General features: G+C 44.6%; 1 protein-coding gene across 1 annotated transcript in view; it reads left to right on the top strand.

Moving 5' to 3' along the window:
* CDH4 (cadherin 4) overlaps window positions 1-13,884 on the top strand; it is a 394,777-nt gene that overhangs the window by 234,010 nt on the left and 146,883 nt on the right. Inside the window, exon 6 of the mRNA XM_030213453.1 lies at window positions 1,778-1,950. Within this exon, the coding sequence (XP_030069313.1) occupies window positions 1,778-1,950 (173 nt within the window). The remainder of the gene's footprint in view (window positions 1-1,777; window positions 1,951-13,884) is intronic.

Below are 13,884 nucleotides of genomic sequence, written 5' to 3'. Positions count from 1 at the left end.
CGCCCTTCTCGGTACCTTTTCTAATTCCACTATATCTTTTTTGAGATGCAGAGACCAAAATTGAACACAGTATTCGAGGTGCACTCGCACCATGGAGCGATACAAAGGCATTATAACGTCCTCATTTATGTTTTCCATTCCTTTCCTAATAATACCTAACATTCTATTAGCCGCTGCAGCACACTGAGCAGAAGGTTTCAACGTATCATCAACGACAACACCTAGATCCCTTCCTTGGTCTGTGACTCCTAACGTGGAACCTTGCATGACGTAGCTATAATTCAGGTTCCTCTTTCCCACATGCATCGCTTTGCACTTGCTCACATTAAACATCATCTGCCATTTAGGTGTGCTGGTAGCAGGATGCACAGGTTCCTCCATGCAAATTTTGCTAGTTGTGGCCAGCATGTTTGCTTGTTTTTCCAAAAAAAATCTAAATATTGTCTTCTGCATCACTCAAACATAAACGGTCCAATTCATTAACAAGCTTCAAAGTAGAAAATGACACAGGGATAAAGTTTGTCCCCATCCCCACAGTCTCAGACTCTGTCCCCGTCTCTATGGATATGGTAGGTCCCAGTGTCATTTTCTACACCAGTGCTCCTTCTAGACTTCTGCATCATGCTTCCTAAATCTAGCTTTTATGTGATGTCTAGACTTCATCTAGAGACCCAGGGAACTGAAGTGCTGACTCAGGATAGAAGCCAGGTTCTTCACTTGGTGGTGCACTAAGGTTCCAGTTAAGCTGCTTGTCCTATGCACATCCAGGAGGGAGACAGAAAGTTCTGTCTTAAATGTGAAGTGATGTGACATTATGGGGTAAATATTTTGCTGAGCCATGTCTAGACACCAGTATTGAATATCCAACCACATAAGGTGAACTGTATAAAGTTGGAACTGTGTTTTATGTAGTCCTATCTATTATTTATTTAGATTTTGCTCACATCTTTTTCAGTAGTAGCTCAAGGTGAGTTACATTCAGGTACACTGGATATTTCTCTGTCCCAGGAGGGCTCACAATCTAAGTTTGTACCTGAGGTAATGAAGGGTTAAGTGACTTGCCCAAGATCACAAGGAGCAGCAGTGGGATTTGAACCGGCCACCTCTGGATTGCAAGACCGGTGCTCTAACCACTATGTGGTTAAGTGCTGAATATTGGCACTCAGCTGCATAAATGCCAACTCCGCTCCAAGGCCGCCCACAAATTAGCCCATTTCGACTTTTACTAAGGTGCGCTGAAATATGGCTTGTGCTGGGTGTAGACACATGTATTGGACATGAGCAGGTCAATTTATCAGCACACCTGCAAAAAAGGCCTTTTTGGGGGGCCAAAAATGGACGTGGGGCAAAATAAAAATTGGCACGCATCCATTTTAGGCCTGAGACCTTACCGCCACCCACTGACTCAGCGGTAAAGTCTCATGCATTAACCGGACAGTAATCGTCAGCATGTGTACACTGCTGAGTACAGCCCAGTTAGTGCTGCGCGCCGGAAATTTTCTGGTGTGTGTAGTGGACGCGCTTAAAAAATTAAATTACCACCTGGGCCACGCAGTAGCCGGGCGATAGTTTCAAATTAGCACTCATTGGGCGCACGTAGGTGCTTACACAGCTTAGTAAAAGGGCCCCTAACTCTGGATCTTCATCGGCACTAACCGGTCAAGTGCCACTGAATATCCTCAGTTAGCCCCAGACAAGCATTTAAATCGCTTTGAATATCTATCCATGTTTCAGCCTTTCAACATTCAGAAGACACATTCAGCACCTTTCGTTTCAGGTACCTACGTGATGACGGTTACGGCGCATGATGCCGACGATGTGACTACAGTCAACGGAATTGTCATGTATCGGATTCTGGCCCAAAGTCCACAGAGCCCATCCCAAGACATGTTTGTAATCCACAGTGAGACAGGGGCCATTAACACTGTAGCTGCTGGACTAGACAGAGAGGTAAGACAGGAAAACTCATTATGTGTATCTAGAAATTTAAATGTACCTACATTTTGTTATTCATATAACATTGTGTGGGAGCCAGAAATCTTTGTCACCTCCTTTCTGCAGTTCTTTGGAAGTAGGCGTTCTTGCAAGTAAAAGTCTGAGCAGAAAAAAAAATTGCATGGTGATCACACAGTAAGTGGTGGTGCTGAAATTGGAACATGGGTCTCTAGAAATTGCAACCCTGCATTTTGATCTCTAGGCTAGCATTGTTTGAATGTCACCAGATCTCTTTCGGATTTCTCTGAGCTTTTCTCCTTTTCCTGTATGTTTTCCGTAACAGAACAAATTAATTTATTCATTAATTTGATTTCTATATTGCTTCCCTTTTGCAACTCAATGTGATTAACAATATTTACTACTACTGATCATTTCAATAGTGCTACTAGACATACACAGCGCTGTATAAACTATATGTAGGTACTTTATCTGCCCCTAGTTGACTCACAATCTATGTTTTTTGTACCTGAGGCAATGGAGGGTTAAGTGACTTCCTCGGGGTCACAAAGAGCTGCAGTGGGAATTGAATCCAGTTTCCCAGGATGTCAGTCTGCTGCATTGACCATTAGGCTACTCCTCACTATGCCCCTCCCCTTCTTATTTCACCATCACAAATCAAACCCTTCACTAACACAAATGTCTGACATGGAGAAAAAGGATTTGTATGAACTGTGTATTGGCACACACACACAAAAAAACAACTGTTACTGAAAAAAAATGATTCTTCATTTTTCAAAGACTCATGTACAAATTGCATGAACCCAAAGGATTTGCTACATTTCTAACAAATCTTTGACAAAAAGGAATATTTGTGAAGTGGTTATCCTTCTTCTATAATAACAAGGGTGTGAAAGGGAGCCTTGAGCAGATTCCCTTTGGATTTTCAGGCAGAGCTGGCGGCTGTGAGAATGGCAAAATCAGTGCAAGCGAGGAAGAGATGTTCAAATTGTTTTACTTGTCTTGGGGTAATGATATGTTAAGAGTAGAGATCTGCACAGGAATGGGGTTTACGGAAATCCCCTCTGGGGCTACGGGATTCCTGCGAGGATGGAAGCAGTTTTGCAGGGTTCCTGCGGGGATGGAAGCAGTTCCTATGAGGTTTCCGTGAAGTGTAAGCTGCATCCGTTTTACCATTCGCTGTAGCAGCCAGTGGCGTACCAAGGGGGGGCGGTGGGGGCGGTCCACCCCGGGTGTCAATGGGTGGGGGGGTGCTCTGCTGGTGAGTCCAGCCAGCTCCATCCACCCGGCAGCTGCGTGGTGCGGCGCCTCACGTCTGCGCTGCTGTAAAAGAAGAAAATCGCCTCGTCGGCCCTTCCCTTACTCTCTCTGTCCTGCCCTCTGATGTAACGTCCTATTTCCTTGAGGGTGGGACAGAGAGAGTAAGGGAAGGGCCGACGAGGCGATTTTCTTCTTTTACAGCAGCGCAGAGTCGACGGAGCTGGTAAGACAGGTGGGGACTGGGACGGGGGGGGGGGGGTGCCATGTTGCCCTGCAGCCGGGGGGGGGGGTGCATGCAGCAGTGATCCGCCCCAGGTGGAAGTGAACCACGGAACGCCACTGGTAGCAGCTACCGATAACACTATGCAAATGTATTACAACGAGCTCATTGATATTAAAATGAGCATTCCGAGTGATGCACAGAAAGGAGCGCCTACCTTTTCACGTGCCAGATTTTACAACAGGTCAGAGTTGTTAGAGAGGAGCCCTCCTCATCCACACTGACAACTCCGGAGCTGACTTCCTGTCCATTTCCCTTCTCCCTTCAGCCTCTGCTTCCCAGTGGTGTTCCTAGGTCGGCTACCACCCGGGGCAGATTGCCGCTGCCCCCCCTGCAAATAAATACACACACCCCCTCACCTCCCCCCCCCCCCCCCCCCAAGCTCATCACTTTTACTTCCTGGGGGTGTAGGGAGCAGTCATGTGGCTGTCAGCTCCTCTGGTTTCCTGCCCCGGAACAGGAAGTAACATCGGAGGGAGCAGAGAACCAGCGGAGCCTACAGCCGTGCAACTGCTTCCTGCACTCCCTTGCAGCGTGCACCCAGGCCAGATCGCCCCCACCGCCCCATCCTTGGTACGCCACTGCTGCCTCTCCTCCTTCCGATGCTCTGCTCACCTTTATTTCTCCTGGTTCAGCTTCAGCTTCACAATGCACCCAAGCCCCCGCCACCATCTTTAGAAGTCTATGCAGATGTCCCCACCACCACAGACAGCCGCTCATTTCATGAGCGCAGGAGCTCCCCCCCCCCCCCCCCCATGTCCTGGAAACAATCCTGTTCCGCACACGTGCTAGGTGCTTCCAAAGGTCGCTGTTACATTTCTGTGCATTTCAATTGCATGCCATCCCCTTTATGCATCGGTCACTGTTTGTGAATGAGTGAGCTCACCCGCGGCTGCCGTATTTAGCAGCGACCTTTGTGCATTGGCCCCCAAGTCTTAAACTGCTACACACAAAAAAAAAATTCCTAAATCTTTACCTACCTCACTAAGACGGGAAGGCGGTAGAACTAGAGGACATGAACTGAGGTTGAAAAAGGGGCAGACTCAGGACTAGTCAGGAAGTATTTTTTTCACAGAGAGGGTGGTGAATATGTGGAATGCCCTCCCGTGGGAGGTGGTGGAGATGAAAACGGTAATGGAATTCAAATGCTTGGGATAAACACAAAGGAATCCTGTTTAGAAGGAATGGTTCCGTGGAATCTTAGCAGAGATTGGGTGGCGACGCCGGTAATTGGAAACAAAACGGGAGCTGGGCAGACTTCTACGGTCTACGCCCTGATCATGACTGAATAGATAAAGGATGGGCTGGAGTGTAAATTTAAGGGGCTTCTATGTTAGCTTCAGAACTTAGTACAAGAACAGTACTGGGCAGACTTCTACGGTCTGTGCCCTGAGAAAGGCAAGGACAAATCAAACTCGGGTATACATATAAAGTATCACATACCATGTAAAATGAGTTTATCTTGTTGGTCAGACTGGATGGACCATACAGGTCTTTTATCTGCCATCATTTACTATGTTACTATGTTAAATGCATGATCTGACTTCTAAGACAGCAGAACCAAAATAGCCCAGGTATTAATATATTAGTGTCTGTTGCTGTCAGACCTGACTCTTTTTAATCTGGATGCGAGTATGGTCACAAAGCTCCATGTCCATTCACTCATTAGGACTGTGCTTAATTGAATGGATCCCTGAGGAAGATAATTATAATTGAACCGCAGTTCATAAAAATTATTAAGCGGGAGGGGGAACCTGTTAGCCAGAACACGATCTAAGCCACAGTGTGTAGACAGTGAGTAAAGTGGCAGTGAATACAAAGCAACGGCAGCCTTAATCCTCAATGAAGAAATGAGAAAGCACAGGGTAGTTTAGCTTCTGGACAACAAAAGGTGCAAAGACTCGTTTTAACAGCAAATGCCATTTGAGATAAAGGACTACTTGGCACTTCAGTAAAGTCAGTTTTACAGTAGACAGTCTTACGTTTGGCACTTAATCAATGTACAAGCAATAGTTAGACTTTTGCATGAACAATAGCAACATTCATGTCACAGTTGCCAAACCCTTGGTGTTGTCTCGGGAACTGGAGGCCAGACCATGAGACATCCGGGAGTCACATCTTTCCTTTACATTTATAACCCACCTTTAAACCCAAAAGAGTTGCCCAAGCAGCTTACCAAAAACAAAGTCAAATATAGAAAATACAGTCCAAGTTCATACAATATATTGTATATAAAGAGGTTCATTTTCAAAGCTTTCATGCACTTACAAAGCTACACAGATTGCTATGGGGCTCATTTTCAAAAAGAAAAATGTGCAAAAACAGGCTTAAATCGGCAAATGGGCGTTTTTCTTGACAAAACGTCCAAATCGCTGTTTTTGAAACCCATTTTTTAAATGTTTTTCTATGCTGTTAATCTCTAATGTGCCCAAATCACAAGGGGGTTGCTAAGGGTGGGATTTGGGCATTCCTAACACTTTTTGGGCATTCGTCCAACACTTGGACGATTTTCTGCCATAATAGAACAAAACAAAAATGTCCAGAGCTAAAAGTTGGACATTTCGGTCTAGACCTCTTTTAATAATGACTTTTAATAATGACTGAACCACAAAAAAGTACCCTAAATGACCAGATGACCATTGGAGGAATAAAGGAATGACACCCCCTTACTCCCCCGATGATCACTGACCCCTTCCCACCCCACCCCCAAAGATGTGAATGAAACATACCAGCCTCTATGACAAGCATCAGATACTATGACCAGTCCTATTAGAACAGCGAGGTCCCTGGAGTAGCCTAGTGGTTGGTGCAGTGCACTGTGGAGAAGGGGACCAAGGCCCATAATCAACTTTGTTACACTTGTGGTGGAAAGTGTCAGCTCCCCTCCCCCCCAAAAAAAACCCCCACCAGAAATATAATGTGCTCACATATAGGTGACACCTGCAGCCATAAGGGCTATTGTAGTGGTATATAGTTGGGTACAGTAAGTTTTTGGTGGATTTTGGGGTTTGTCACTTTCCACCACAAGTGTAACAGTTACCCTCACCCAATGTAATGGGGTAAGGGTGAGATATGAAAGGCTACAGAGGAAATTGGAGGGTCATGGGATAGGAGGAAATGTCCTACTGTGGATTAAAAACTGGTTGAAGGATAGTAAACAGAGAGTGGGGGGGTTAAATGGGCAGTATTCACAATGGAGAAGGGTAGTTAGTGGGGTTCCTTAGGGGTCTGTGCTAGGACCGCTGCTTTTTAATATATTTATAAATGATTTAGAGATGGGAGTAACTAACGAGGTAATTAAATTTGCTGAAGACACAAAGTTATTCAAAGTTGTTAATTCGCAAGAGGATTGTGAAAAATTACAGAAGGACCTTACGAGACTGGGTGTCTAAATGGCAGATGATGTTTAATGTGAGCAAATGCAAGGTGATGCATGTGGGAAAAAAGAACCCGAATTATAGCTACGTCATGCAAGGTTCCACGTTAGGAGTTATGGACCAAGAAAGGGATCTGGGTGTCGTCGTTGATAATACACTGAAACCTTCTGCTCACTGTGTTGCTGCGGCTAGGAAAGCGAATAGAATGTTGGGTATTATTAGGAAAGGTATGGAAAACAGGTGTGAGGATGTTATAATGCCGTTGTATCGCTCCATGGTTCGACCGCACCTTGAGTATTGTGTTCAATTCTGGTCGCCGCAGCTCAAGAAAGATATAGTAGAATTGGAAAAGGTGCAGCGAAGGGCGACTAAAATGATAGCGGGGATGGGACGACTTCCCTATGAAGAAAGACTAAGGAGCTAGGGCTTTTCAGCTTGGAAAAGAGACGGCTGAGGGGAGACATGATAGAGGTATATAAAATAATGAGTGGAGTGGAACAGGTGGATGTGAAGCGTCTGTTCATGCTTTCCAAAAATACTAGGACTAGGGGGCATGCGATGAAACTACAGTGTAGTAAATTTAAAACAAATCGGAGGAAATTTTTCTTCACCCAATGCATAATTAAACTCTGGAATTCGTTGCCGGAGAATGTGGTGAAGGCGCTTAGCTTGGCAGAGTTTAAAAAGGGGTTAGACGGTTTCCTAAAGGAGAAGTCCATAAACCACTACTAAATGGACTTGGGAAAAATCCACAATTCCAGGAATAACATATATAGAATGTTTGCACGTTTGGGAAGCTTGCCAGGTGCCCTTGGCCTGGATTGACCGCTGTCGGGGACAGGATGCTGGGCTCGATGGGCCCTTGGTCTTTTCCCAGTGTGGCATTACTTATGTACTTATGTACCTAGGACCTTTTATGTGAAGTCCACTGCAGTGCCCCCTAGGGTGTCCCACCGCTCTGCTAGCCAGTCTACTAAGAATGCAGGCCCGCCCCCCCCCCCCCCCCCCCCCCCCATACATCCCAGTGGCTTGATTTTGTGCATTTTTCACTTAGACTTTTTTCCCCCGAAAATAGTTCAAAAAGATAGATGCACTAAGCACAAAACGTCTAGAAAATGGTAATTTTTGAAGAAAAAAAGAGAGACATTTTTCAGGTATGAAAATGGTCATATTTGCTGATTTTTTTCGCAAAATATCCAAAGTCGGATTTAGACATCATATTGAAAATGCCCCTTCACGTAACTTTAGAAGCTTGTCCTTTGAAAATGAACACCAAAAGGAAATAGTGAAAATTAAAATTAGACCCCCATCACCCAGCTACACACCCTTTCCTACTCTCACTAGGGAGTTGAAGCACCAGTGCCAATATCCTTGGTTAAGTTGTATAGGTAGAGAAACAGATGTTTAGGTTCACCTGTGTAAAAATAGCCTTTGTTGATGTTTGAACATATGGGGCCCTTTTACTAAGATGCGATAGGCTCTACGCGTGTGCAGCACGCACCCAAATGAGACTACCACCAGACCAGCGTGCCCTCCTGGCGGTAATTTCAGATTTGGCGTGCACCCATAATGCATGTATGAATTATTTATTTATTTCCTCCTACGCACGCTGGTTCCGGCAGCAGTCAGCACTTGCGCGTGCCAACCGGTCACCATGTGTGTAGCGCTTGAGCCTTTACCCCAAGATCAGTGGGTGGCTTTAAGGGCTCAGGCCGGTTTTGGGCACACGCTAGTTTCATTTTTATCGCAGGCCCTTTTCCCGTCCCATTAAAAAAAAGCCATTTTTTGTAGATGTGGTAAAAACTGGCCCGGCGCGTGCCCAATACACGCGCCTACACTACCGCAAGCCACTTTTTACAGCAGCTTAGTTAAAGGATCTCATGATTATTTAGGCAGTGTATATGGAAGTTTGGTATTATTAAGAGTGATTTTATGTGTGGTTTTTACTTGTAAACTGCTTAGGTACAAGCGAGGTATGAATTCTGAAAATAAATAAATAAAATAGGCAAGTGTGTTATAAAAGGCTTATATAGCGCTCCCAAAGATAGCCCTAGAATAGCCACCATATATAACAGAAAGAGCCATTTTACACCCTTCCACGGTCATAACAAAAAATGACTTTGCGGTCCTTTTACAGAGCCGCAGTAAAAAGTGGCCTGCGGTAATGTGGGCCTGTCTTTTAGTCGCGTGCTGGGCCATTTTGTACCGCGGCTAGGAAAAAGGCTATTTTTTTAACGGGCGGGAAATGGGCCTGCGCTAATATTAAAACTAGCATGCACCTATGTACGGCCTGAGCCCTTACCTCCACCCATTGACCTAGTGGTAAGGGCTCACCTGCTATCCACGCGGTAACCATGCAGCATCTGCCAGCTTGGGCGCGCTGCCTGTTTCCACCAGGAAGCTGCCCCCCCCCCCCCCCCCCCCCGTGGTAGAAAATAGAAAATTAATTTCTACCATGGGGTTCGGCACGTGCCAAACTCACAATTACCACTAGGCACACACACTACCCCGGCAGTAGTGCCGATTGGACGCACACTACCCGCACATTAGCTCTCCCATGCCTTTGTAAAAGGGCCCCTTTCTAAGGAGAGATTAAGTGCTGTTGTATAAGGCACCAACACCCGATTCTATAAAAGTCATCAAGAACTGCACGCATAAATTTAGGCGTGCCTCCAATTTATGTATGCAATTTAATTGACTAGCTATCCAATTAGTGCCAATAATTGGCTTTTTAACAAGCAATTAGATTTAATTGGGACTTATGTTCTATATATGGTGCCTAAGAAATCTGCACCAAAAATACTCTCACTCTGTGCTGTTCTGTAAACAGTGCTTAAAGGAACCATGACTACATTTCTGCACAGCCATTTACAGCAATGGAAACGTGCAAATGCTCACACCTAAATTAGGTGCAGATACCACCTTATTCTATAAGTAGACACACAACTGAAAGGAATGCTCCTGATCCACCCATGACCCTCCCATTTCCACACCCCCTTTGTTTCTCACACCTAAATTTACATGCTTGCATTTTAATTCTAATTAGTGCCAATAATTGCTTGTTAAAAAGCTAATTAGCTCATTCAAGTAAATTGCATGCACAAATTGAGCAAATGTCCAAATTTGTGAATACAATTTTTAGCGCTCTTTATAGTATTTGGGGCTAAATGTTATTACCAATAGTTTGAAACAATGTTGCTCTGTTATCAGGGAAATTTCTACACCCTCTCGCCTGCCCGTCCAGGTAACCAATTCAGATGTCATAGTCAGGGGCGGCCCGACCATTAGGCTACCAGAGGCAGAAGCCTCAGGCAGCACTCTTCAGAAGCGGCATCTCCCCGGTGTTACCCGGCAGCGGCAACGATTCCCATAAGCTGCCCTGCCGCCAGCACCCGCCCAGTGGCGTTCCTAGGGGGGCTGACACCCGGGGCGGATCGCCAATGCGCCCCGCCCCCTGGGTGCTGCGACCACCCCCCCCCCCCCCCCCGGTGAAAGAACCCCCGGGTGCACGCCGCTGGGGGGGGGGTGCCGAGCGCCTGTCCGCTTTGTTCGTTTCCATGCTCCCTCTGCCCAGGGCAGAGGGAGCACAGAACGAATGTAGCGGACATGCGCGTGGCACCCCCCCAGCGACGTGCACCCGGGGCAGACCGCACCCACCGCCCCCCCTTGGTACGCCACTGCACCCGTCTCTTCCCTTTACTGCGGCTGCCTCTCTGATGTAACTTCCTAGGAAGAGGCGGGTGCCAGCAGCAATTAAACACTGCGAACGGCCTAGAGGTAGGTGGGGGGGGGGAGGCAGCATCTCGGCCAGGGGGGACAGCATCCTAGCTCCGCCTCAGGCATCTTGCCTTGAGCCGGCACTGGTCATAGTTTATGCAATCTGCAATTTTCTCATCTATTTTTTAAGAAGGCCCACTTATTAAGTATATGCTGAACTAAATAAGGAGACTATAAATTATATTCATTGTTTTATAAAAAGTTTTTGGGCGCTCAGAATTTATTTATTTATTTATTTTATTTGCTGCATTTGTATCCCACATTTTCCCACCTATTTGCAGGCTCAATGTGGCTTACAATATGTTAAACAATAATCACATTAATCGAATTAGAATTTCAGAGTATTGTTACAAATAAGGTGCATAAGAATATCATGGCAATCATAATAACGGAATAAGAATTTCAGAACTGTTACAAATAAGGTTGTGAATTGTGAACGAGCTATCACTTTCCAATCATCACACCTTCTGTACCATCAATCCTCAATATGTATAGGTTTGCAATCTGCTAACCTTAAAACTTAAAGAAGAGTTTTTAACTTCCTAAAATCATTCAAAAGTTTGTTCCATCCAACATCACTGATAGTAAAAAAAAAAAACAATTTGTTCTTAGCTTCAAAGCACATGATGTCGACAGTAATATTCCTGTTACTTCTATGTTGATTGCAGGAGGGTTCTTCCATCCACTATCAGATGCAATATTCAAAATAATAAATGTGAAGTGTTCAAGTGATCCAAACTGACAAGAAGAAATATTTTTATTCTTGCCAAACATCTCACATCCTTCTATTGAGCCACAGCTGGGTGAAGCTCATATAAGCATAGACACTTATAAGCATAATTATTATTATTATTATTAGCATTTGTATAGCGCTACCAGACGCACGCAGCGCTGGACACCTGACACAAAGAGACAGTCCCTGCTCAAAAGAGCTTACAATCTAAATAATACAGACAGACAAGACAGTTACGGATGAGGGAAGTACTGATTGAGAAGGAAGGAAGGAACAAGGGAGGGCAAATGAGTAGAGGCTAGGAGCCAAAAGCAGCAGTGAAAAGGTGGGTTTTCAGCATGGATTTGAAAACAGGTAGAGAAGGAGCTAGACGTATAGGTCCAGGAAGTCGATTCCAGGCATAAGGTGCCGCAAGAGAAAAGGAAGGAAGCCTGGAGTTAGCAGTAGAGGAGAAGGGGGACGACAAGAGAGATTTGTCCAGTGAGCGGAGTTCACGGGAAGGAATGTAGGGAGAGATGAGAGCGGAGAGGTAATGGGGGGCTGCAGAGTGGATGCACTTAAAGCATAAACAAGTAAATGCTGTTCAAGGCTTCTGAAATATACTCCTAAGGCATGGTGGGGGTCTTTTACAAAAGTGTGGTAGCGTTTTTAGTGTACGCTAATGATTAGTGCGCGCTAAATGCTAGAGACGCCCATCGGAATATATGGGTGTCCCTAGCATTTAGCGCATGCTTATTTTTAGCATGCGCTAAAAACGCTATCGCACCTTTGTAAAAGGACCCCTAGGTGAGATATCAATATAAACAAAAATAAAGAAATCATCTGCTGGAGGGTTTGACTTTTCAACTAGCTATTAATTATATTGGCCACAAGCACTTGGACCAGAGCATGACCATAGCTGGGTCTTGTTTTTCTACTCTGAGCGTAAGACAGTCTTACAGAATGAAAATTACTTTGAGCCGAAGCTTGCAGATGGTGTTCAGAGAACAGGTGATGCAGGGCATCACTTCCAAGTTTTCAAGTTTATTAATCATTTTTATACCACATATCAGACAACTGTCTAAACAGTGTACAACAGTCAGAGAGATTTAAAAAAAAAAAAAGGAAAGGATATTTACTCAGGGAAATTTACAGTTTATTCATAAAAGAAAGCTTTTCTCCATGCTGTCACCTGTCTTACCTAAAATAACGCTGCCAGAGCCCCAGATCACTATAATTAAGCAGGGTCATAGTTTTTCTTAAAGAAAAACATATTTAATGTTGATAGGATCACTCTATTTGTAGGTAGAGCATAAGATTGTTCCAAAGCCTCAGTCCCTCTATTACCTCCTCTACTGCTCTCTGTTCTGTACTGCCCAAAGCTGTTTTTTTTTTAATAAAATATTATCCTTTTTAGCACTTTTCATTCTGGCTACATTCCATAAATGAACTAAACCGAGGGGATCTTTTAGTAAAGCAGGGCCCGTAGGGGAAAAAAGGGTCCTGCTGCAGATAACTCAAACTAAGCTTTAGTAAATGACCCCCTTAGAGCATTGTTTAGCAGCAGGTTAAGATGTGATTATAGCTGCATTGGATTCACTTGAACCCAGTCTTTTGATTATCAACAGCACAGCAGCATCACTCACCATCCCTATTTATAGTGGCAAGCATGATTTAGGATATCAGCTCCTCAAAACCCCTCTTTCACTCACACACGCATATCTTCTGCCTAAGAGTGAGCTAAAAATAAGACAGACTGGGCAAGATACCTTATTAATGGTATGGTACCTGCTAGTTAAATTATAAACCGATTTGGTGTTATTCTTGCTGCTTTCATAGATAGAGAAGAACAGAAATTCAGTATTGGGGCAGTGAATTCATTAATGTGGTGGCGGTTAATGTCCCCTGGCAGCTGATCCAAGATGTTTTTACATCTGGACCAGGCTAGAATTTGCTTTGTTCCGAACAGCCACCCCAGCGCTCTTATCCCTTTCAGATTTAATCATAATTGCAACAAATTTATGCATGAAAAGCAGCGCACAAAGACCAGAATATGATTAGATGTTAGCTGGCAAAGTAAATAGCCTACAAGTGTGTGATTTTGTATCAAAATAATTGTCTCATTAGGTTTAATCATAGTAACTCCTTGGCACTTGTGTCTGTGTGGTGTGTCTCACTGCCAGCAGCAGGAGGAACCCGGATAAAATTGCTTTCCTGCTGGTAGGTGTTAATTTGGTTTCATGATCAAGTCGAATACAGACAGTTGCATAATCTCGCACACGTTACCTGATACATGAGTCCGTTTGCGGTAATTATTGTTTCGGCATAGAAATACACAGACTGCTAAAAGTGCTCAGTGCAATGGTAAGCAAATATTGCAAGTTGCACAGATAGACATTTGTACGGTAGCATTGGGTTAGGAAATCTCTATGGCTCTTACCCTGAAGACCATATGCAGATGAACCAGGACTGCTTTTGCGGTCACTTGTGTTTTCCAGCAAACTTGCGCCTATGTTTACTAAGGT

The sequence above is a fragment of the Microcaecilia unicolor genome, chromosome 8 (assembly GCF_901765095.1).
Source record: "Microcaecilia unicolor chromosome 8, aMicUni1.1, whole genome shotgun sequence".
NCBI lineage: Eukaryota > Metazoa > Chordata > Amphibia > Gymnophiona > Siphonopidae > Microcaecilia > Microcaecilia unicolor.
The sequence above is the reverse complement of the archived record's forward strand: the minus strand, read 5'-3'. Positions and strand labels throughout refer to the sequence as shown.